The following is a 23,493-nucleotide window of genomic DNA, read 5'->3' as shown; positions in this document are numbered from 1 at the left end:
ATATCCCCAACAGAACTCTTGAAAATGTTGATATAAGAAGTGTGAGCATTATAAACAAGCGATTAACTTTGGAAAACATATACATTTTTAGTTGAAATATTCAAAATCTGAGTGTTTTAAAATGAATTGCATTTTTGCCGAAGAAAACTTTACATATTTTAATACATATACATGTATATTTTATAAAATTTCGTTTTCTTTGTTCAGAATCCCTCCCCTTTGTCATTTCTTTGTAGCACTGTTAAATTTCGTCGTATTCCATTATTTTAAACAATTTAATTTATGAGTTATTTGGTTTTCTGATGCAGAAACATTTTTAAATGCATACACAGGAATATTTACAAATTATGTGTACATATTAATTTTATGGTCTTTCGTTGAAGCTTAAATTTAACGCGAACATAAGCCACATCCAAATCCATTAAAAATCCCCTCGGGCCATAAACATTAAAAGTAAAAAAGCCGAAAATTATTAGCGATATTAATCGACTTGGCAGGATCTAAATGGTTGGCGGCTGCGGAAAAACTTTTTCGCTAGAAGCCCCCAAAGATTTACAGTTTCCAGACATTAGCCCACCCCGTTTTCCGCCTTTTCAGTGAAAAATTGCAATAAAAGAAGCCAATGAGAAGCACAATACATGTAGAAAAGAAAACAATATCTGCTTTTATGTGCTAATAAAAACCGACTAAGCAGACGCACACAACAAAGGAAAGAAAGAAAAAGAAACCAAAAATTAATTAACAAAATATGTTGCACTGGCGCGGGCAAGGAAAAAGCAAAAAGAAAGAAGCTCCAAAGAGCGAAATAAAAACGAAATAATGTTTGCACACACAAAACTTTATTTCAAGAAATCGGTGGGACCCCCGCACATATGGCAATTAATTGTTGTTGACAAAAGTCGCCAAATGCTGCTCATTTAGGCCAAATTAATGGCGATTTGCGCCTACCGTCTCAACTTTTTGCCGCTGGAAGAGGAGACAACTTTTTGGCACGACAAATGTTTATATTATATAATTGGTGACCCACTGCTGAACCACCCCCTTGCCAAACAAAATAGTACAAAAAACAAAACACACAGGCCTTGACTTGAACATCATCTCAGGCGATTTTCTATATCTTTCACATCTCAGTGCTGTAAACAATTCATTTTACAAGTTGAGAATATATTTTTATTTTGGCAAAATTTTACAATACGCTTGTTGGCACGCGATTAGTGACATCTTGGTAAGGATCTCATCCGCTTGTCAAATCAAGAAATCCCCTGTGTTCAATTCCTCAAATGAAAATCCACTAAATCGTTTAAAAGGTATGAAATGGGTTAAGTCGCTAATTTTCTCAATCTATGAATTCTCGTTTTGCATTCCTTATTAAGAGTAAAACGTATAGGTATTTAAAATAATGTAACTTTTGGTTAATGTATTAGGAAATTTTAAAGCCGAATTTTCTCAATCACTTAGGTATTTATTAACTTGTTATTAATTTGCGAACGAGTTTAATTTATAATGGATTTTGAAGTCAATAAAAACGAAATGATAAAATATATATATACATTGCAGACTTGTTCAATTGCAAATATGTGCATTACTATCTTGACACATTATCTTACAGACATTCTAGGCATTTTTCTATAGAGGCCAACGAATTCTTTTGTTAATCCTTTTAAGTTCTGTTTTGCAGGCTTTCTTGGCAGTTTCCTATCGAAGGGCCTAAAAACCAATCAGCTGGTTGTGAATACGGATGAAAAGACCCTGCGACCGGTTGCACGCCTGAAGGAACCGCGCGATCTCTTCGCCCTGCCGAAGGACAAGGACAATGACTGCTCACAGCAGGCCCCCAGATGGCCGGTGGAATGCCAGGTGAGTGAGTTAGCAAGTCGAGGAGGATTTCTTTTCCCCAGACCCCAATCCTAATCCCAATCCCAATCCCAATCCCAATCCCAACTGCAATCACAATCCGTAATCAATTTGTCCATTGAAGAGCTGTCGAAGGACGTGGACAAGTCTAAGGCAGAGCTATCTGTCCTAGATTTGTGCCGGGGATGGGGGATGAGCTTCAATGCCTTTGACACGCACCTTGTCTGCCAGGATATCCATCCCAGGACATGCGTGCCGCGCCCCATAAATATTAATGCACATAAAAACTCGGGTGGCAGGGGTTAATAGGTTGAAGGCTCTTAAAAGGAGCAGCCACAAATCCAAAGACATTACAGGTCAACTTCAATAAGCCGAACTGATTTAAAACAAAATGTCTAGGGCAATTTTGAGCTCAAGTAAAATAGCTTTTTATCAAATGTTTGCTCGATATTAATTATAATTTACAATTTGCTTAACTAATTAAAAAAAACAAAATCAAAAAAATACTTTTGAAAAAGATGTTTAGAGGAAAATAATTGTCTGTAATACTATGAAAATAAAAAAATAACATTTATTTCATATAAAATAAATTTTTATTGCTAAAAATGGTTTTCTGTTAAATTTGATTTAGTTCGACTTAGGGAAGTGGGACTGTAGTGCCCCTCAACCATCTTGCTTTTATGTAGGTCAAATTGCAATAAAAGGTGCACACACTAGGCCACGCCCACCGCCGCCCCCGCTTAACCCATGGCATGTGCGGTAAACGCTAGCCAAGTGCAATGAAAATCCTTTCGTTTCCGCTTTGAGATTTTATTTATTTGGTTTTTTCGCTCTTTTTCCTGTTTTTTTTTTTTTTCTTTTGCCTAATTGTTGGCCAAGTCGTTAGCATTGTTAACAATCGATTTTATTTATTTGTACTCGATTTGCATTCGATGCGCTGCCAAATTGTGTTGGGCAAATATTACACATTACACATACGCCCTGCGCCGCTGTCGCTGAATGAGAACAATTTATGGGGCCGTTTTTTGGGGGAGGATTACGGGGGCATTTCAGGGGGTTTTCGGGAGGAAGAGTTCTGCCAAGGGTCAACAACAAATTGGCCCACTGATTGATTAAACAGGCGGCAAAGTGGGAGGTTTGCAATGAATCAATTGGAGGTCAATTGTTGAACAATTTGTGGCGCAATTCGAATAAATCGTAAAAACAAAAAATGCCCAACATTTCCTTGTCAATTAACAAAAAAATATAATTGGGCATAAATTCAGTTCAGAAAAAAGAACCTTAGTCGCTTTAAATTTTTAAGTTTGAAATCAAAATTAATCAAATACTAAAATTATGAAAAAAAAAAAACTAAAGAAAAATTTTTAAATGCATTTAAACCTTTTTTTTCAAAATGGTTTCAAATATATAAAATACAAAAAATAGTATTTCGTAACTTCATATGCAATTAAAATTTTTTTATTTTATTCTATTTTCTTACCACAAAGTAAAGTATTCGTTAATAAATTTAATTCAACGAAAATAACAATTGCCGACATAAATTTACCTCAGAAGTACCATTAAAAGTTTTAAAGAAGTTAACGAAAAAAAAACACAAAATTAACATAATGTGGGAAATGTTTGAAATTGAATTTTAAAACCCATACTCACCACATTTGCTGTCGTTGTCCTTCGCCGTTTTACCGTCAACTGACTTTCTTTTCTAAGGCTCCAGGCACACACGCACACTCAAAGTTCGGCAAACTGTAAATGCAATTAAAAGAGCAAAAATAAATAATAAGTTAAGAAAGTTTTTTCGCGAAACGTCTTTCCAACGCCGCTCTTTTCCTTCGCTTTTTTTTTCCGTCTCGACTTTTTTTCGTCTTTTGGCCATGACGTCCAAAATGCAAACTCAAATAAAAAGTGAAATTCGAACAAAAAGCACCTTCGGTGTTGACTTGACTCGCTATGTTGTTGTTGTTGTTGCGCTTTTCGCAATGACAATGGCATTGGCAGTGGGCATGAAAAGGTTAGTTTTATTTCGCGAATTTTCATTACCAGGAAAACGAGAGGCTCACATGCTCGTAGCAGCAAGCGATAGCTGACAGCTGAAGCCGTAGGGCAAAACAAACAAGCTAATTAGTTAGTTTCATATCGTACATACACAATCACAGCGTAAATAAATAAAGCCCTAATAAGTGAGCAAAAAACGAAAGCCTCTGGCACACACGTCACATTACCGGAGAGAGAGAGACGGAGGTAGTGACTGAAGAAAGAGAGGGGGATTGTTGCAAAAACTTACGCTGATATGTTTCAATTAAGCTATCACACAGACACACCGATACACAGACAAATGCCAGATATTTCTTATGTATATGTGTATCACATTTGCATGTTTTATCGTCCTGTTTTTGCATAGTGTGCAAAAAACTAAAAAACAAAAAAACTTAAATTTTGGACAAATTTGTTGAGAACTTTGTTTTTTAAAGAATTTTTTTAAGATAGTTGTTGAAGACAGAAATTGTATTAAAACAGAAATGTTCTTATAAATAATAAATAAATAACAAAAAAACTGCTTTACCAATTTTATGGCAAAAAATTAAAATTTATTAAAATAAAAACAAAAAATCTACAAATTCAGTAAACTAATGCTAGACTTCAAAATTAAAAATTACGAACCCCTATACCAATTGCTTGTAAATGGGACAACATTGCGTATGAGTAATGTTATGTTATTTAAGCCCTGCAAAGGAACGGTGATGCACGGTGTGCAAGTTAAAATTAACTTGATTTGACTATATCAAGCACTTTAATTTATAATTGATTAATTTATTAGTAAATACAAATTTTATTTGAGGAAACAAAATAGGTAACGTTTTATGAAAATCAGATCAGTGCCTGCGCTTTTTTTTTCTTCTTAATTTTCTATCATTTGAGACCAGATCTAAACTCACTGTGCACATCTTACATGTGTAAGCCTATCTAAAGGCTAAACAAATAAGCTGCTCAAGCTTGTGGGCAGAATTACAACGACGGCAAAACCAACAACAGTGAAAGGACATCAAAGCCTCAACTGAGGACAGGCAAAAACGAATGGAATATATATATGGGGTTTTATATGGACGGATGATAGGGAGTGGGCAGCTGAGACCACCGGCTACAAAGCAAATCGTCATCGGTGACAGGGAATTTCAATGTAATGAATAACTCCGACTGACACTCGCCAATTTCCTTGTCAGGGACGAAAAAAACGATGAGAACTACAATGGCGAACAACATCTGTGGCATTGAATCGAAATATCATTGCCTTTAATTAAGGAGACCTTGAAAACACAACAGGTGTCCTAGCGTAATTATCGGAGTTGTATCGATCGGGGTAATTTAAAAAGTGACTAGCTAAGTGACTTTCAAATCTTGGTAATAAATAATTTAAATAGTTCCCTACTATTGTGAGTATGGAATAGTAAAAGTATAAACATCTGGCCATTGAATTCAACATTTGTATTTAAACACATATTATGTTAAACACAATGTATATTAAAGTGCATGATTTAATAATAAAATTGTTGAACTTGTTTTAAATGCATTTTATATAAATAAATAAATTTAAATACAATGTATATTAAATCGCTTGATTTAATATTAAAATCTTTAAACCTGTTTAAAATGCATTATGTATACACTTTGGTTTAAATTTAAATTAAATTTGCAGAAAATTGAATTCCGAAAATGGTCAAAAGAACAAACAAAAACAAATTATTATTTGCATATATAAATTAATTAAAAAACGACAATGGAAAAAATCAATGCCAAAAATATTTAAATACTTGAATTTACTTCGTTTTTTTTTTACTAGTAGGTACTTTCTTAAAAGTATTAAGTGGTGAGGCCAAACCAATCTATTAAGGTATAAAAAGGGATGCCCAAATTAATTTAATAATTTCATTAGACAAAAGGGATCATTTTTTTTAACTAAACTGGATATTTAGTAATCAGTTGTTAGGAACAGAATGAAATGGTGTGTCCATGTTGCCGTAAGCTAAGTTGAGCAATTCACAGTTTTCATAGTGTTCACATCTTTACTTTTACAATCTTTGATACTGATGAATTTTCGTGTATGAGCCATTGAAATATTCGTGCTGACAACATATTTTGCTCTCGCATTCTACATCCAGGTCATCGAGGAGCGCATCACACACATTCCGTACGTGCCCGCTACGCCGGAGCCGCTCAACGCTCCGACGGGCAACGAGCTGAAGCCACGGCCCGTGGGCGAGGAGAATGGCATCGTGGTGTTCAGCTACAGTCCGATTAGCGCCGTCAACTACGTGAGTATCCTTTGTCCATATTTACGGCCCAACTGTCGCAGAACTTGCTCGATTTCGATTTGCATTGGAGTAATTGCACATCTTATTAATTATATATGATTCGATGTTTTGACGTTTTTTTCCACAAAGATGTTGAGACTCTAAATATTCCGATTAATATTTACCACAACTTTTCGAAAAGAAATGCTTTTAGTCAAGCTTAAATTTTGCAATATATCACAAAATAGTTCTATATTTTATGGAAAATTATAAAGTCAATTTTTTATTGATAATTGCAAAATTTGCTATATTTTTAAATTACGTAAAAGAATAAAATGTATATAAAAGATCATTAATAACTAGATCCTTTTAAAAATTGACGTTATTTTGCAACTTTTAAACTTAGTGTATATTTATAAGAAGCGAGTTTATGCAATTTAAGCTAAATAAACACGAATAGAAACTCCGATTTAAAAAAGGATGATGTGTAATTTATTTCAAATTCTGCATTTAAAAGAATAACAAATTGAAATCGAATTTAATGTGCGTAACTACGTGAATTTCCTGCACTTTGCACCTGCACTAAAACGGGCAAATGGGGAAAGTTGATCAATTAAAATGGGCTAAAAGCAACTAACCAACTAACCAACTAAATGGGAACTAACCAGCTGTTTGGGGTATTTTAAAAATGTGTAAACTAAATGTCACGACAAATCATACAGGAAAAGCCCAAGGCGAAAAAGGAGGAGGATGAGTCCAGTGACGAATCGGACTATTCCTCGGATTCCCGCCAAGATTCAACGCCCCCCAGCCGGGCCACGCCCATGCGTCTGGCGGGGGGCGGTGGGTGTGCCCGTGGCAAGCTGAACAGCGTGTCCAAGATGATCAACACGGTGGACAATCGATCCACGAGTGCCTCCCTAGATGACAACGATGACTACTATGATGATGATTACGATAGCTCCGGTGGCTTTGGAGGTGGCGGTGGTGGATTTAGTGGTGAGCTTAAGGAGAAGGCCATCATTAAGAATCTCATTGAGGCCAAGAAGAAGCGTTACCAGGAGGAGGCAGAAGCGGGAACACCCACCGGCGGCGGAGGCGGTGGAACGGCCCGAAACTCGAGGGCAGCCAGCCGTTCGGAGGCCAGCAAGGATGCCAGCGATATCGATGATATTTGGAAGAACAACACCAGTGAATACAAGCCCGCCTCGCCGCGCTACGTTCTCAGTCAGTTTGGCAAGAAGGTGGCCAAGGCCGTGATCGATAGGATGGTGGATAACGATGATCCCGCCGCCGTCCCACCAACGGGATCGCAAAAGGTATCGAACAAGTTCGCCGTCACCCCCATCAAGTTGCCCAAAACGAATATAGCCCGCTTAGAGGTGGCCTTCCAGCGAAGTGCTCGCCAGGATCGATCCGCTGCAGTGGCTCCCCAGTCGCTTTCCAAAAGGGGAATCACCAAGGGCGGTGCGGTGGTGGTGATGGGCAGTACCCATAGAAGCTCTGGCCTCGGGGAGGTGAAGAATGAGCATGAGGAATTCGATTCGGACATGGAGGATTCGGGGAGCGGCGATACCGTGCGCAGGACCACCGGAAGCTATTCCGCCCGGCTGGCTGGTGGTGCCGAGAAGCGTCCTTGTCCCGGTCCCGGATCCGTTTCGGATACCGAAACGCTGGTGGGAGATGAGAGCAGGAGCAGACTGGCTGGCTGTAAGCATGGGGGTTTAGCAAATGGGTCACCAGTTCGAACGATCTAAGCCTAACTAAGTTACAATAACAATTTCCATTTTCGAAGGCTTTTATTTCGAGTCTATTTGTGGTTATTAACCCACAGTTAATAACATAAATTGCTTTAACTTGAGGATCTATTTATTTTATCGAAAATAAGGGATAGTAAGTGAAAGCTTTGTTTGGAGGGTTACAATTGGAGTACATTTACATAATTAGAAGCATAACTTTTAATTTCATAAAAACTGAATTAAAGCTGGTATAGAAGTATTTTACTTAAATAGCAGCTTAACTGCTGTTTGTCTAAAATAAAATTAAATTAAATTAAAATTATTATATATGTTCTCTAATTTTAATAAGTATTAAAGCAAATTGCATGGAGAGATTCACACCCATGTGCGTTTCCAAGTATAATCTTTATTTACAATCATGATTATATTTGGGTAGAAAGGGTGATTTTATGAATTTAAAGCCTTACTTCAATACAATTTTGTTTGGTTTAATTTGTTTAAAGGGTTTTTAATACAAAAGCAAATAAATAGACTACTCATCCGCAAAGTCCCTTATCCAATCATTTTAATGGCTTCATAATTTTAAATGGTTTTAAAATTTGTAATCGCTTTATAATTAAAGTATCCAAATTACCTAAAGAGTATAAATACATAAACTACATTAAAAATATAACCAATTTAGGTTAATTTTAGGGTAAATGTTATATTTATTTAGACACTTCAGGTCTGGTTATTTTGGTTTTTGGGTGTTCTTTGAGTGTAATGAGCCTACAGAACGTCCCGCAACAGAGCTTTCACTGTATAGGAACCTGCCGGTACTTTGTTCATCTAACAACCCTACAATAACCCAATTCCCCAGCTGGTGATCCGCAGGAGCAGACCTTCGCTCGGTCGCGGAGCCGTCAGTTGCATGTGAGACCGCCGTTACCCCGAGCGGTACCGCACACCCATGCGGACACAGTGGCGGCGGCGGCGGCGTTGGCAGCGGCGCTCGCCAGAGGGCGCCACCGAGACGGTTGTCTGGGCGGCAAGGACGAATCCTCATGGGGAGTGGGGGGAATGGTGGGAGCAAGAGCGGGTTCGGGCACCACTGGCACCTCGATGGGCACTAATCGCACCACATCTCCGCCTGGTAACAACGTCTTCCGGCTGAGCAAGGATCAGCAGCAGCAGCAGCAGCAGCAGCAGCAGCAGCAGCAGCAGCAGCAGCAGCAGCAGCAGCTGTTGCATTCGATGGCCAGCCAGGAGACGACCGGCACCCTTAACTCCAGTACAAGTACTAACCAGACAATGACGACGATGACCACCAACCCGTCGCAATCTTTTCTATGCTCCGATTTACCCCAAGCGCAGTTCAGTCGATCGGCCGTCGGCGGAGCCCGTTTCGTGACCAATTGTCACCCCATGAATCCCGAGGAGTACGACGGCCTGGAGTTCGAATCGCGCTTCGAGAGCGGCAATCTGGCCAAGGCGGTCCAGATCACGCCCACCTACTATGAGCTCTACCTGCGACCCGATCTCTACACCAGCCGGTCCAAGCAGTGGTTCTATTTCCGGGTGCGGCGCACCAGACGCAAGATGCTCTACCGCTTCTCGATCGTCAATCTGGTGAAGTCGGACAGTCTCTACAACGACGGCATGCAGCCGGTCATGTACTCAACGCTGGGCGCCAAGGAGAAGAGCGAAGGCTGGCGGAGATGCGGGGACAATATATGCTACTACCGGAACGACGATGAGTAAGTTGATCCATTAATGGAGCTAATCAACACGAATTATCCGATTATCCAACCAAAACTTTAAAAAGAAAAATCCTTAATTGGCTGATATAATAAAAAAAAATGTAATACCGAAACGATGATGAGTAAGTTGATCCGTTAAAGGAGCTATTCAAGACGATTTATTCAATTACCCAACCAAAACTTAAAAAAAAAAACCTTAACTTGTTTAATTAAAAAAAAAAAAATGTTTTTTTCTCATCAGACTATATTAAAGACACCTTTAAAAGTTGTTTCATTCAGAAGTATTTGTAAGTGGTACCTCTTTTTTTCCCACCAGGAGTGCCAGCAATAGCGCAAACGAAGACGACGAGGACAACTCGACGTACACGCTGACCTTCACCATCGAGTTCGAGCACGATGACGACACGGTGTTCTTTGCCCACAGCTACCCGTACACGTACAGCGACCTGCAGGACTACCTCATGGAGATCCAGCGCCATCCGGTCAAGTCCAAGTTCTGCAAGCTGCGACTACTCTGCCGCACCTTGGCGGGCAATAATGTCTACTATCTGACGGTGACGGCGCCCTCCTCCAACGAGGAGAACATGCGGGTGAGTGAGTTAATCTAATGGCAATTAATCTGCCGACGAACTTTTGCAAATAAAGTCCATATCAGAGGTAGCTAAAGTTTTAATGAGACATTATTTTTGAATTAAGTAGCTCGAATGTAGCAAAGGCGCCTGCCAGTCGACAGCAAAGGTTAAAATTAAGTATTTAACTTAAGGTTTAAACAACCGAAGGAATGTACACAACTACTATCTAACTGCTTGAAAAGTATTTTCTATATTCAAAAATTAAGAGTTAAAGCTGAGTAAAAACATGCAAAGCTGCAGATTTTTTGTAGGAATGTGCCAAGAACTTATATCCCCAATTTGTGTAAAGCTAGGTAGAAACTTCTGTGACAACAAAGTATAAAAATTGTTTACCAGTAATCATATAATTTTCTAATCAAAATATAGCGAAAGAAATTTTAATTTACCTTATATATTCAAAAAAATAAGGAATTAAAAGCTGACAGAAAACTTGCAAAGCTAAAGAGATCAATTTTTTAAAAAAATATTTTATCTATTGTGTAGGTATGTGCTAAAAACTAATTTTGCCAATTTATGTAATAAATTTCACTTGAGAATTATGTAGAAACTTCTGTGGCCTCAAAGTATCATATAATTATCTAATCAAAACATAGCGAAAGAAATCGATCGTTGTGTCGGCGCGTGTGCATCCCAGCGAGACACCTGCCTCGTGGATGATGAAGGGTCTGATGGACTTCATCACGGGGGATACGACGGTAGCAAAGCGGCTGCGGCACAAGTTCATATTCAAATTGGTGCCGATGTTGAATCCGGACGGAGTCATCGTGGGCAACACCCGGAACTCGCTGACCGGCAAGGACCTCAACCGCCAGTACCGCACGGTCATTCGCGAGACATATCCATCCATTTGGTATACCAAAGCCATGATTAGAAGGTAAGTGGATTAGTCAAATTAAATGATATAATTTGTAAATGTTTATCGAATATATAACAATTTTGTTCACTTAACAGACTGATTGAGGAATGCGGCGTGGCCATGTACTGTGATATGCACGCTCACTCACGCAAACACAACATATTCATATATGGCTGTGAGAACAAACGCAACCCGGAGAAGAAGCTCACCGAGCAGGTCTTTCCGCTGATGCTGCACAAGAACAGTGCGGATCGGGTGAGTTTTCCCTAGCCAATACAGGTCGAAGAGAATCATCCCAACCAGATGAACTTGGCAAAATAAGGCTTTGTTAACTTTTTAAGCTTTGAAAGTTTTTTTTAGTTAAATTAAAACATATCAATCAAAACTTAAATATTTAATATATTTTTTGTACTGAATGCTATCCTTTTTTTCTAAAGCAAAAATAAAACAACATTCTATGAGTGATTTATCCGATTTAAGTATTAAAGGCTAAGCAATCTACTTTCGTGTATTCTCAAAAAAAAAAAAAAAATTATAGCATACTTTTCTGATACATTTTCTTCTGTTTTTTAACCCAAGTGTGGGGCTTAAAACATTTCTCTTCCTATGTAACTGACTTCTTTGCCACTGACACCACTCTAACCGCATTACATTTGTAGTTCTCCTTCGAGAGCTGCAAGTTCAAGATCCAGCGCAGCAAGGAGGGCACCGGACGCATTGTGGTCTGGATGCTGGGCATCACCAATAGCTATACGATCGAGGCCTCCTTCGGCGGCTCCTCGCTGGGATCGCGCAAGGGGTCGCACTTTAACACGCAGGTGAGTGCGATAATTAAGCCAAACCCCAACCTCCACTTACTTGTAATTATGGAAATCTGTTAAATTTGTATTAATAGGATTATGAGCACATGGGACGAGCATTTTGTGAGACACTTTTGGACTACTGCGATGAGAATCCGAACAAAGTAAAGCGGCACGCAAAGTTGTTTAAACAAATCAAAAAGATAAGAAAACGCGAGAAACGCGAACAGAAAGCATTGAAATTACAGAAAATGGCCGATCAGGGATGTATAATGAACGACAAACTGAAAGTGAAACGTTCTGTGGAGAAAAGTGTCTCCTAGGAAGGTTCCATCCCCAAAAAAAAAAAAAAAAAAAAAAACACGGAACACCGAAACACACGCCTCTTTCTGTAAAACGCCAACTTGTGCCAGTTGAAATATTATTGTTAAACTATAATCGTTAATTGTATATCGTCAATCGTAATTGTAATCGCTATTGTTGTCGCCAACTCGTCGCTGCCTGCAATTTGTCAAAAACAAAAAAAAGAAAAGCGCTGCTGTGCTGACCCGAATTTCAAAATCCCAAATCCATAAAAAATACATCTATACATCTACACACATCTAAGACAATTTCAAAAACAACACACATATCGGCCAGAGCCACAGAAGTTATATGACAGATATGCTCTTTCCTATATCTGGGCATATATCATCTGCATATGCATCCAATAGGGGATTATGTATGTGCGTCATTGAATTGAATTAATTTCAATGCTGTCTATTTGCGCGTACCGCCGTTTTTCTAATATTTTTGAGCACCCAGTTGCGTGGATAGAGTCACAAACCGATATACTATCCACGCAATGGGTACTTAGATTATCTATAAATATATATACATATATATATATATACACTTTACCACCTGATCCCGCACAAACGTAGCTAGAATTGTGACACCCAGCACAGCATCGCAAAAGGCACTAGAGAGCTCTCTATTATTAACCTAGTTACTATAATCTAACTATAATTCGCGTTTCTTTCGATGTTGCTAGCCCTAAGCGTAACCGTATTATTATAACCGGAGAATATTACTTTTTTTTTTTAAATAAATACCATACCTACATATGATTTGTATTGTCGTCTTTTAGTTTAGCAATAAGTTTTTTTGCTTTTCACAAACGCTATTGATGCTGCATTTTGTAATGATTGCTTTATTATTGCTGCACACTCACAACCATTATAATAAATTGAATTTTCCTTTTTTGCCAGTGTTTGATTTTGTCACTAATCCAAATGCATTAACATTTACAATAGATTTTAAATTTACTCAAACAACAGGACAGGCTACGATCCAAAATTATCGAAAGACTGATGCGAGAAGGCTCCAGTGCCGACGAGCCATTGAATATTCCCCTGTCGGATTACTCAAGGTGGGTCTTTCATATCCGCATTTTGTTTAAACATTAAATCATAACATAGATGCAAATTTTTTTTGTTCTTTTGTTAACTACTAACCTATACTAATCGCTTTGGCGAATGCCTTTTTCACTCTTACTAACCCATTAGCGACGAGGGCAACTGCAGCTCCAGTTCGGACAATGAGGGCAAGCACTCGATAACTGCCTCCGATCTGGAGGGCCCCTGTTGTGCCCCCACCCGAGCTCCGCCCAGTTCGCCGGAGGTGATTCACGAGATCCGAAAGGTAAGTGGAGACCCATTCCTGTCTACCTGTCTTGCTTAACCCATTTTATGCAGCGCATTGAAAACTGTTTTTATTGAATCGTTTTTCGGTACACATGAGTAAAAAAAAACAGCTTCATATGAAAAAAGAATTGATTTATCATTTAAATAAGCTCTGTTTGTTTATAATATGTTAAAATGGGTACTAAAGTCCGTGTTTAAATATTTAATATTTAAAATTGAATTAAAAAGATTTTCTGTCGGTGTGAAATTACACAATCCAGTTTAAAAAAGAATAACAAATGAATACTAAAGTCCATGTTCAAATTACACCACTTTACAAAGGATTTTTGTTTTCTTTATATTAAATATAAAAGTTCTTATGTCGGTGTGATATTTTTGAAAATAAAAGTTTAAAAAAGAGTAAAGAATGGTACTTAAGTCCTTGTTCAAGTTCCACAGCTATGACTTCTTCTTTATCTTAGAAATAATAAAAATTAAATATAAAAGTTCTTATATCGGTGTGATATTTTTTTAAATTACACAATTCAGTTATAAAAAAAAGAATGCATAGATTGATCATTATATACACATTTTTCTGTGAACCAGCAGTTAGGTCTTATTTAAAGATCAGCCTTAAAACTGTCACAAAATGGGTTAAAATATATTTTTTTTCGCACTGCACTTGCACCCTATTGCCGAACTTCCTCCATTCCCAAATGCAGTTTCGCATGCGACGCATGCGCAAAGTGATGCACGAGCTGGACAGGATCTACTTTACGCCGCTATTCCAGCGTAAGTTCAAAACGCTGACCACCTTGAAGAGGAGGCGTCACAAGATCGATGGTGCTGGCAAGGCGTCTCCAAATGCAAAACGTTTGCGAGGTGGAGGTGGAGGTGGAGGCAGTAACGCCACAGGCGATGCCACGCCCACGCCAGTGTCTGCTGCCGTAAAAGCAGCAGGATTAACCATGGAGACCACTGCAACATCCCAACAGCAGAATTCCAGCAGGCAGCTGGCCCGAAAACCGCCGCCGATCAAAAAATGCCAAGCGACTGGAGCTCAGAGTTCAGAGAGTAGCGATAGCCTGGATACCTCGCGCACCGAATCCTTTCGGGATGCCGAGTGCTCCAGTGCCAGCACCGCAGCAGGCAGCAGGGAGGTTAAGCGAAGGGTCAAGGCCACCGTTGGCGGAGTGGGCAGTGGGTCCAAGAAAACGGGCAGAAAGAAGAAGTTCATGCCCACGGAAAAGAGGAAGCCGGTGGTCAATCAGAAACTTCACGTGGATCGCAATTTCCGGCTGTGGCTGGCCAACCGACGCATCTACATCTACCGCCGCAAGAAGGTATATGCTAAAGCGTGTCTCCCTTAAGAACTTAAAATCATTATACTTCACAGCCTATTTAAATTTTATTTTTTATTGCCCTTTTTTATCTATCAACATGTGGGAATAATAAGTAGTTGAGATAAATTAAATTTAGAAATTTTTCAAATTCATTTTGAAATAAGAATATCTAAATAGTTGCAACAACAATTTTTCTAACACATAAATATAAAAATATTTAAATTGTAAAATCAACACAAAACACATGTTAAAGAAATACATAAAATAATACAATTTTTACATTACATTAATATATATTAATGTTGATGGACATACATTTATTAAATTAATTTTTATATATGTATTTAATAAGTTTTAACAAGCATTTATATTCATTTTCTAAGGCAAGGAAATACCTAAATATTTATAAATTTTAAATGAAAAATTAAACACATGTTGATAGCTAAAAAAATGTTGTATTATAAAAAAAAAAATTAAAATAGATCACTACCTATGATGATTATACCCTTTCCAATGCTATTACAATTTTGATCAGAAGTTTTTTTTTTTTGAATATTTAAAATATTCTAAAACGGTAGGCCTTTTTCATATGAAAAACAAGCGAAGGACTGAACAATTCAGGAGATTATTTCTTTCAGTATAGCAGCACCACCCAGCACGAAAGCACAACTAATTTGATTACTCCCTTTTTGGCCTCCAATCTCCTCCATCTAACCCATTTAGTCCACACAGGCGCGTCGCACCAAGGTGAGAAGCAAGCCGCCGAAGAAACGTGGCGAAGTGGTGCGCACCACTCTGGACTTGCCCACAACGGATCCGGGATCGGATCTGCATTTCTCCACCGACGACGAGGAGCACTCGCCGACGACCGGACAAAATGGCTACGGAGCAGTGGCTCCGCTCCGGCACACACTGCTCCAGAGCGATCTGCAGCGGCGGTATATCGAGGAGATTGGCGATACGGTGGTGCAGAAGCCAAAGCCCGCCCACATGCCACCGGAACTGATCGTGACCACGCCCTCGAAGAGCGGCACTCCGGGCGGTGGCAAGAAACTGGATGTCTACAAGCTGACTCCGCGCACCGCACCCGAATTGGACACGGGCGGCCATCAGATGGCCATGATGCAGCGACAGGCCGGCGGAGCTGGGTCATCCGCCAGACGCACCTACTCGTGGCACAATCTCGACCAGCAGGAAATACCCAGTGGTAGCGGTGGTCAGGGCAAGGCCAACTTCTACATGGGCGAAGCCAAGCCGACGATGAAGGCAATGACCAAACCGCCGCCTAGAAGGTTAGTACATTTTACATTTGGCGCGAATTCTTAAGTTTTCTATGAACCCATGCATTCTTTGATTTTTAATGATTTAAACATGACACTCCGATGCCTTAAAAAATCATTACCATATAGGCTTTGTACATTTTTGGGTGTAATGCTTTCCTGAATATAGTACATTTTACATCCTACGCGAATTCTTGAGCTTTCTATGCATTCAGAAAACAAAATTTCTTGATTTTTAATGATTTACAGAGGACATTTTGATGTCATATAAATTCATTACCATTAGGCCTTTGTTAATTTGTAAGGTAATGCTTTTCTAAATATATATGACAGGGTCATCGTTAAGGTCATGTTTAGGTAATTGTTCCTAAAATTAAGGAACATTCTTCAAAATTCGAGGAATATTGTTATTTAAGTGTAGGTTGGTCAATGCGAGTTCTTTAGCAAAAAGCAACACAAACGAATATAATCATTATATGTAGCAATTCATGCTAATGTGGTTTATTTGCCCACTTTCAGAAGTGTTCCGAGCAACTTCATTCCCCAGAGAAATGGCAATGTGCAAACGGCAGATGATCTGCAGCTCAAGCTCTCGCTTAAGAAGAAAGTCTGGACGGGAGCGCACGGGGATGCGGATGGACGACCACTGGCCTGGTACAAGGGTCACTCAATGGCAGGATCTCAAATGGCCAACGCTGCGGCGGCCATTAGAAGTGCAGGCGGTGGAGGCGGAACAGGAGGAGGAGGAGGCGTCACCAGCGGAGGAGGCGGAGTAGGAGCGGGTGGAAGTGGGCATAACCGAGCCATGTTCACATCCAGTGGCAGGGAGCCGCCAGCTGCCACCGGTGGAAACGCAATGGGCGTGCCACCCGCTTTTATAGGAGCACCACGCAAGCCCAGGAAACTGGAGCAAGTTGATCTGTTCAAGTAAGTAAACGGGTATCGCCAAGGCAATCAGTCGTTAGAAATTGGAAATTTCTAATTAAGGAAATCGATAATAATTTGTTAGACATTTGTAGAAATATAACTAAGGTATATATCAAAAGAAAATGTAGGGAGTGTCTCAAAAATATCACATTTCTAAGGTATAATAATTTGTACAAACATAAACATGTTTGTGTCATCACTGTTCAGTAAGAGTACCCTTAAATAGTAGACGCAGGATTCAAATCTGATCAAACGAAATCACCATATCATTGAACAAACAATTAAATTGTTTAAAAGCTAATTTCAACTTGAAAGAGGTCTTAATTGCTGATTCTAACAAGGACATAATTTATAAAAGGTTGCAAAAAACAGCCAATACATAACATTTCATATTCTCTGATTAAATATTTAAATCTTCAGTCACATCTTTAGTGAAATCTGCATCAATAAGTTGACTTGGAACAATCAAAATTATAATGTTTAAAAAATGATTCTAACTTGAAAGGGACCTATCTTCTAACTATCAAAAATATAATAGTCATAAACTAGTACATTTATAAAAGTAAATGATAGTAGAGCACTCTTTTCTGATGAAACATTTCACTTTTCAGTCCTGACATCTAGCTTTACCAGTTGAGAGCCTTAATTCCCAATTTGCCCTTCTCTTGTAGCGCCTGCTCCCAGAAACTGCTCCTGTGGCAGCAACAGGAGGAGCGTCAACGCTCCCAGCCGCAGCCCTCGCAGCGCTTGACGAAGGTGGATGACTCCCAGCAGCAGCAACAGCAGCCACATCCAAGGGATCGGGATCGTGATCGTGATCGTGATCGGGAGCAGCATGGCGCCTTCAGGCCCATGGCCAAGAAGTCGTCGGGAACGGGCCAGAGCAAAGTCGTCCAGGCTTTGATGGCAGCCGAATCGGGCGGAAAGGTGAAACGCAAGTCCAGCAGCATGATGAAGATTGCGGAAACCACGCAACTGGTGACCCGATTTGCCCGCAGTCGCAACAGTGCCGGAGGATCCGCAGTGCAGCAGCAGCATCTGCAGCAACAGCAACAGCAGATGCACCAGCAGCACCAACGGATGATGTTCAAGGGCCAGGGTACTGGTGGTGGCGGATCCATGGCCGGTCGCATGCACTCGGCCGGGGTCATGGGTCACATGCAGGGCGGCAACGGCAACGGCGGCGGCGGCGGCGGAGGACGTGCACCCAACAAATTCAAGACCGGCGGATTGGTCATCACAGCCGTGCAACAGCCAACCAATATGCCAGGTGGCAGTTCGCGTCGGATGCGGAATGCGGCCGGATTGCAGGCCAAGAGCAGCACCGGCACCTTGGGCTCCTCCTCCGGGCAGCAAATGCAGTACCAGCGGAGCAATGGCAATGTCCAGGCCAACAAATCCGCCACGGGAATCTCGCTGGACACCGTGAATTTGGTGCGGAAGGTGAAGACCAAGCTGAAGAAGCGCAAATCCCGCACCTTGTCCAACGGTGCACCGAAATAGTATCATCCAGAGATCCCCGAAGTACATAGATCTGCCTATCCGATCCGATCCGATCCGATCCGGAAAACCCCTATATATTTCGTTCAAAATTTTAGTCGAATTTGATACCGCCCATATCTTCAAGTTTGTTACGCAAAACAAATACCGATAAGGAAATGATTAGCTAAATTAACTAAATAATTCATATACATATCTCTCTATAGACCTTATATATGCCTATGTAATCTCGATCTCTCTGTACCTACAGTTAATCCCCAAAAATAATGTTGAAAGTCCTAGTGTGTGTGTGTGTTGTTTTTTTTTCCGCTGGAGGTTTTTCTATTGAGATTTGCAATAAAACAAAAAAAAAATGTAAAAACAAATGCGTTGAGTGTTTGAGGGGTGTGTGTGTGTGTTGCTCGAGTTGGTAAATAAATAATGCTTGACCGAAAAATCAATTACGCACATGTCCGGCAATCGGAGGCTCAGGCCGAAAAATAATCAAAAGGATTCCGGGCCACAGGTTACGGGAAATTCCCGCCTACATACCTTCGGCAAATCAACTGGCGTCCCTCGATCCTTCGCACAATTCACGCCGCGGCTCCTCAGTCACTTTACCGCTCCAAAAACCACCGGAAAGCTTAAACTGGCGAAAGGTAAACAAATTATTGCCCAATTCCAAGAGTGACCTCTAGTGATGGCACTGCGATGGGGCGACCAATCGAAAGCTTTCGATAGTTCGGGTGGCGCTTGTTATCGATAGCGAACAATTGATAGGTTTTGTATATTCAAAAATGGTTTTATGCATACATTTAACGTATACGTAATATTCATATAAAATAAAATTAAATCTTTAGTATTTAAATCAAACTCGTCATTTTTATACTTACCATTGTAAATAAACATACAATATATGTATTATCTTTACTTTAATAAAAATCGTGATTTCAAGCATCTTCTGCTAGTAACGTATACGTAATATTTATACAAATTCGAACTAAAATATTAGGTTCGAGAGTAAATAATAAAATATCAAGTCATAATAATAACCGAGAAGCAGCAATTTTATTATTGCAAGGATATCTTTTGATTTTTTTTACATTTTAAGAAAAATAACTGCATTTGTATCTGTAAATTGAATTTGATTTTCATTTAAATTATTTAAATTTAATTTTAAACATTTAAACTTAAGCATTACTGAAGTCACAAAAATGGAAGGCTTTATTAGTAATCAAACCCTAGGAAATGTATTTGCGCTTTCGGATCTAAATAAGACCGAAATCAACCCATGAATTAAAGTTCAGAGATATACACTGGAATTAAAATGATCAATAAATAGTGGCCCATACCGCCCAATGCGATTAGTACTTAGATTCGATTTATATTGTGGAATGCAGCGCCCTAGGCGCCTTTGTTTATTTGATTTAATTTATTTGTTATATACCCAAGCCATTATGCTAGATTAAACTACGTACACATGCATGCGGGACGTGTCTGTCATTCCGTGTGTGTGTGTGTGTGTATGGTGTGTGTATACTGTATACTGGTTAAGTGTTTTTGTCCTGGTGGCCATTCTCCTGCTCATCATCATCATATCATCATATCATCCTGACCATCCTTATCCTTATCTCATGCTCAAATTAAATTTTTCCTGCGGGCGGGGGGAAGCAGCATTGATTTAACTAATTCTATGTGTCTACGAATAAATAGAGTAAACGCAAGGCTAAAAACGAGAAAACGAAACGCTAAAATTCCGCGAAATTCAACTGAGACCGGCACTAAACATTGACGGCATTCTGCAGAGCTGTCTTGTCATCCACAATGATGTTGGCCGCCGTGGTGGTCGGATTGGAGCTGAGCAGCTGTTTGGTGGACGAGCTGGAGGAGTAGCTGTCGCTGGAGCTGCGCGTTGAGGCCGAGTTTCCGCTGATCGGGCTGTCCAACATGTCTGGATAGGAATAGAAATCTGGCTTTACCACAAAGAGAAATACTATGAATTGAAAACGCAACCCACCTGGAAGGGAGCTCACGTTGTTGGACTTCAAATCGACGACCGTTGTCACCGAACCGGAGCCCACCATGTTGCCCACCGAGGTGGACTTCTTGTGCAGGTTCTTCTTCACCGCACTGCTGAAGCCGACGACGACTGGTCCCACTCCAGTTGGTCCGCCCACCGATCCCACACTCCTGCCCACGCCCAAGCCGCCATTGCCGCAGACTCCCGCGCCCAATGGATCACCACTCTTGGCCCGCTCCGTGGGGCACAATGGGCTCAATATCGAGTTCTGAGTATCCTCCGGCGTGTAGTAATCCGAATCCTCGGCCGTGGCCTCGGCGGGCGAAGATGCCCCGCCACCGCTAAGTTCTGGCCTCGGTTTGGAGCGCTTCAGCGAGGAGGCCATTTTGAGGCTAGACTCCTCGCTTGGGGTATCGCCACCGCCACCGCCACCGCCACCTGCGCCACCACCGCCATTCTTATCCACTTCATCTGCCTCCAGACAGGCGACCACTTGCTTCAGCGATTTGCTAGACATGTTCTTGCTCTTGCTGCCGGGCGAAAGCAACGGCGATAGCTTCTCGTTCTCGCTGTCCACATCGTCGTCGGTGCCGGCAGAGCCATCGCCACCGGATCCAGCCGTGGATCTGGGATACTTGCGCTCATTGACGATCTGCAGCTTGTCCTGTTTGGCATCCGGCGACGTGGATGCCCCCAAAGTGGGCGAAGTACAGGTGGCCGCGCTAGACTTCTTCGGATCGCTTTCGATCTCCACGGAGTGTGTGGATGAGCCGTTGGCATTGCCGCCCGATTGGTTGGTAATGGTGCCCACCTCACTGGTCGACGTGCATGTCGAGGCGTTCTTCTTGATCTTCGGCCGACGCTGGCTGCTGGACTTGATGGGCGAGGTGGCCTTGATGTCGGCACTGGTCATTGTCGAGGCGGCCACTGTGGCGGCGGAGTCTGTGATGTCGTGATCACTGGTCCTGAACGGCAGTAGGGTATTAAAAAAAAGAGATAAGAATCCGTTTCGAATCGAAGAAACCCAACGTTACTCACCTGGCCCTGGCCACATACTGCGGTGGTCCGTTGAGCGCCTCGATCAGCGAGACGGGAATGTAGCCCGGCGGCACGTCCACCGGCGCCGGCTCCCCGGCCGTCGATGTGGGCGTGTTCTGGTGCAGCACATGCGTGCTAATACCCTTCTGGACAGCCCGGATCTGGAGCAGAGCTCGAAACGGGGCCCGACAGATGGGACAGTTGTTGGCCTGGTAGCGCAGCGAGTCCGCACACGAATTGCACAGGCAGAGATGACGGCAGGGCAGGATCAGCGTGTCCCTGGTCTCACTCATGCAGATGACACACTCGCTGCCATGATCGTCGATCTCCTCGTCCAGGGATGTCTTATTCACCGCCTTGTTCTCGATGCCGTAGATCTCCTGCAGCAGATAGCACAGGCCATCCACGAAGATCTTCTGCTTGAGGGCGCGCAGCACATAGCTGCCGTTCTCCGGATGATGGTCGATCACACAGATGGTGGTGTGCGACTGGCGGCACTCGTCGCTGCCCTCCTCCACCACACAGTGGATGGCCACTGGGTACTGTTCCCGGCCGGGGCTGTAGCCCAGCTCGTCCTCGGGCATCTGCTGCGGATTGAAGACGTGACCCGGCTGCGAGAAGCACTGATTGATGCCCTTCTCGTAGTGGTACGTCTCTGAGGTGAGGCCCTCGCGCGGCACCAGCGTCACGCCGCTGGGACTGACGTCCTCCGAGCAAAAGTAGTAGATGGTAATGGCGCACTTGGCGTCCGAGTCGAAGGTGAACTCGATGTTGTACGAGCACGGTGGCGGTGGTGGCGTCATATCGGCATCACCGCCACCCAGGCCCATGGAGCACAGCACATTGCCGTCCACATCCTCGATGGTCACATTGGACTTCTCCTTGTCCAGATCCAGATCCCTGTCGATTTCCTTCATCTTGGGCTTGTCCACCACGCCAGTGCCCAGTTTCTTGTCGTTCAGGGTCTTCACGAAACGCACCGACTCCTTGCGAATGTTGACCAGACTTTTCAGGGTCTTGGTCGGTTCGTTGGCCTGCGGCGGTGGATACGGGAAGGCCGTGGGCCGATTGCCCAAAAAATTCAGATCCGCATTCTCGCCAAACAAGTACGATTCCGGTTGGGGCGTGTCGAAGCGCTCCCCGCCCATAATGAAGTGGGTGCCAAAGAAGTTGCCCATTCTCGGTGGATATTTGTAGGCATTGTTAGTGCTCGGATCCGCCTCCTCCACTGCCGCATTTTGCCTGCTCACAAAGTTACCCATTTGGTCAGTGGTCAGTGGTCACTGGATGCTTCCGATATCCGATCCGATCCAATATAACCGATGCTTTTCTCTTTTCTCTGCTTTATTATTATCTAGGTTTTTTTTCCTCCTTTCTTTTAGAGCTGCCAAACAATCGACAGTGCGTGTTATCGATATTACCGATAACGACTATAAAAAGGTCAACCAAAATATCAATGTATCGATGCTTTTAACGGTACTAAAAATCTGTTTTAAAAACCGTTATAAAATGATTGATTTTCAAATTTTAAAAATTTTGTAAACAAACTGTTATATAAAAGTAGTTAAATAACTTTGATTCACCAAACTTCTATTTGTTTTAAAATAAAATAGTAATTACCTTAAGGCTTCTTAAAACAAGTTAAAGGTATTTGTTATTTTATGAGTGATTTAAATATGTTGCTATTTGTTTTGTTTGCATGCATTTGAACATTGTATAAAATTTCGGTCCTTGTTGATATTTGTAACTTATATTAAGATTATGTGTCACGTTTTGAATGTTATTTATTGTTATTTTTTTAAGCAATTTTTTTAGAGCCTTTCTAAAATAGCCAGT

At 41.3% G+C, this 23,493-nt stretch overlaps 3 protein-coding genes across 8 annotated transcripts in view; 1 reads left to right on the top strand and 2 right to left on the bottom strand.

Moving 5' to 3' along the window:
- The window catches only part of LOC128265407 (cytosolic carboxypeptidase Nna1), a 32,554-nt gene extending 13,622 nt beyond the window's left edge, over positions 1-18,932 (top strand). The window contains exons 2-16 of one of the 5 annotated variants that reach the window (XM_053001397.1): positions 1,679-1,857; positions 6,009-6,161; positions 6,863-7,850; positions 8,739-9,615; positions 9,935-10,208; positions 10,844-11,124; positions 11,202-11,361; positions 11,766-11,924; positions 12,002-12,196; positions 13,202-13,317; positions 13,454-13,589; positions 14,293-14,913; positions 15,637-16,205; positions 16,713-17,120; positions 17,792-18,932. In XM_053001397.1, the coding sequence (XP_052857357.1) occupies positions 1,679-1,857; positions 6,009-6,161; positions 6,863-7,850; positions 8,739-9,615; positions 9,935-10,208; positions 10,844-11,124; positions 11,202-11,361; positions 11,766-11,924; positions 12,002-12,196; positions 13,202-13,317; positions 13,454-13,589; positions 14,293-14,913; positions 15,637-16,205; positions 16,713-17,120; positions 17,792-18,623 (5,948 nt within the window). In that variant the 3' untranslated portion in view covers positions 18,624-18,932. Of the gene's footprint in view, positions 1-1,162; positions 1,308-1,678; positions 1,858-6,008; positions 6,162-6,862; positions 7,851-8,738; positions 9,616-9,934; positions 10,209-10,843; positions 11,125-11,201; positions 11,362-11,765; positions 11,925-12,001; positions 13,019-13,201; positions 13,318-13,453; positions 13,590-14,292; positions 14,914-15,636; positions 16,206-16,712; positions 17,121-17,791 lie in introns of those variants that run through there. The other 4 variants (XM_053001398.1, XM_053001395.1, XM_053001394.1 and 1 more) reach the window with 4 other exon arrangements.
- Positions 1-19,315, bottom strand: part of LOC128265413 (glutamine-dependent NAD(+) synthetase) — a 41,714-nt gene extending 22,399 nt beyond the window's left edge. The window contains exons 1-2 of one of the 2 annotated variants that reach the window (XM_053001404.1): positions 19,152-19,315; positions 3,505-3,597 (exon numbers count right to left, since the gene is read on the bottom strand). The gene's annotated coding sequence lies outside the window, so the exon portion shown is untranslated. The remainder of the gene's footprint in view (positions 1-3,504; positions 3,598-19,151) is intronic. The other variant, XM_053001402.1, reaches the window with a different exon arrangement.
- A 665-nt stretch (positions 19,316-19,980) lies between these two features.
- Positions 19,981-23,065, bottom strand: LOC128265412 (E3 ubiquitin-protein ligase MGRN1). The gene is made up of 3 exons (XM_053001401.1): positions 21,658-23,065; positions 20,617-21,584; positions 19,981-20,550 (listed from the first exon to the last, which is right to left on the bottom strand). Exons 1-3 carry the CDS (start codon positions 22,917-22,919, stop codon positions 20,381-20,383), a joined length of 2,400 nt encoding a protein of 799 aa, XP_052857361.1. The 5' UTR covers positions 22,920-23,065; the 3' UTR covers positions 19,981-20,380.
- Positions 23,066-23,493: the final 428 nt, after the last annotated feature.

Source organism: Drosophila gunungcola, unplaced genomic scaffold (assembly GCF_025200985.1).
Source record: "Drosophila gunungcola strain Sukarami unplaced genomic scaffold, Dgunungcola_SK_2 000122F, whole genome shotgun sequence".
Taxonomy (NCBI): domain Eukaryota; kingdom Metazoa; phylum Arthropoda; class Insecta; order Diptera; family Drosophilidae; genus Drosophila; species Drosophila gunungcola.
The sequence above is the reverse complement of the archived record's forward strand: the minus strand, read 5'-3'. Positions and strand labels throughout refer to the sequence as shown.

Excerpts from the sequence above, each read along its gene's own strand:
- LOC128265412 (XM_053001401.1), bottom strand. The coding sequence starts at position 22,919 with ATGGGTAACTTTGTGAGCAGGCAAAATGCGGCAGTGGAGGAGGCGGAT. Across the intron at positions 21,585-21,657 it reads CAGTATGTGGCCAGGGCCAG|GACCAGTGATCACGACATCA; the intron begins GTGAGTAACGTT and ends ACTGCCGTTCAG. Across the intron at positions 20,551-20,616 it reads CAACGTGAGCTCCCTTCCAG|ACATGTTGGACAGCCCGATC; the intron begins GTGGGTTGCGTT and ends ATTCCTATCCAG.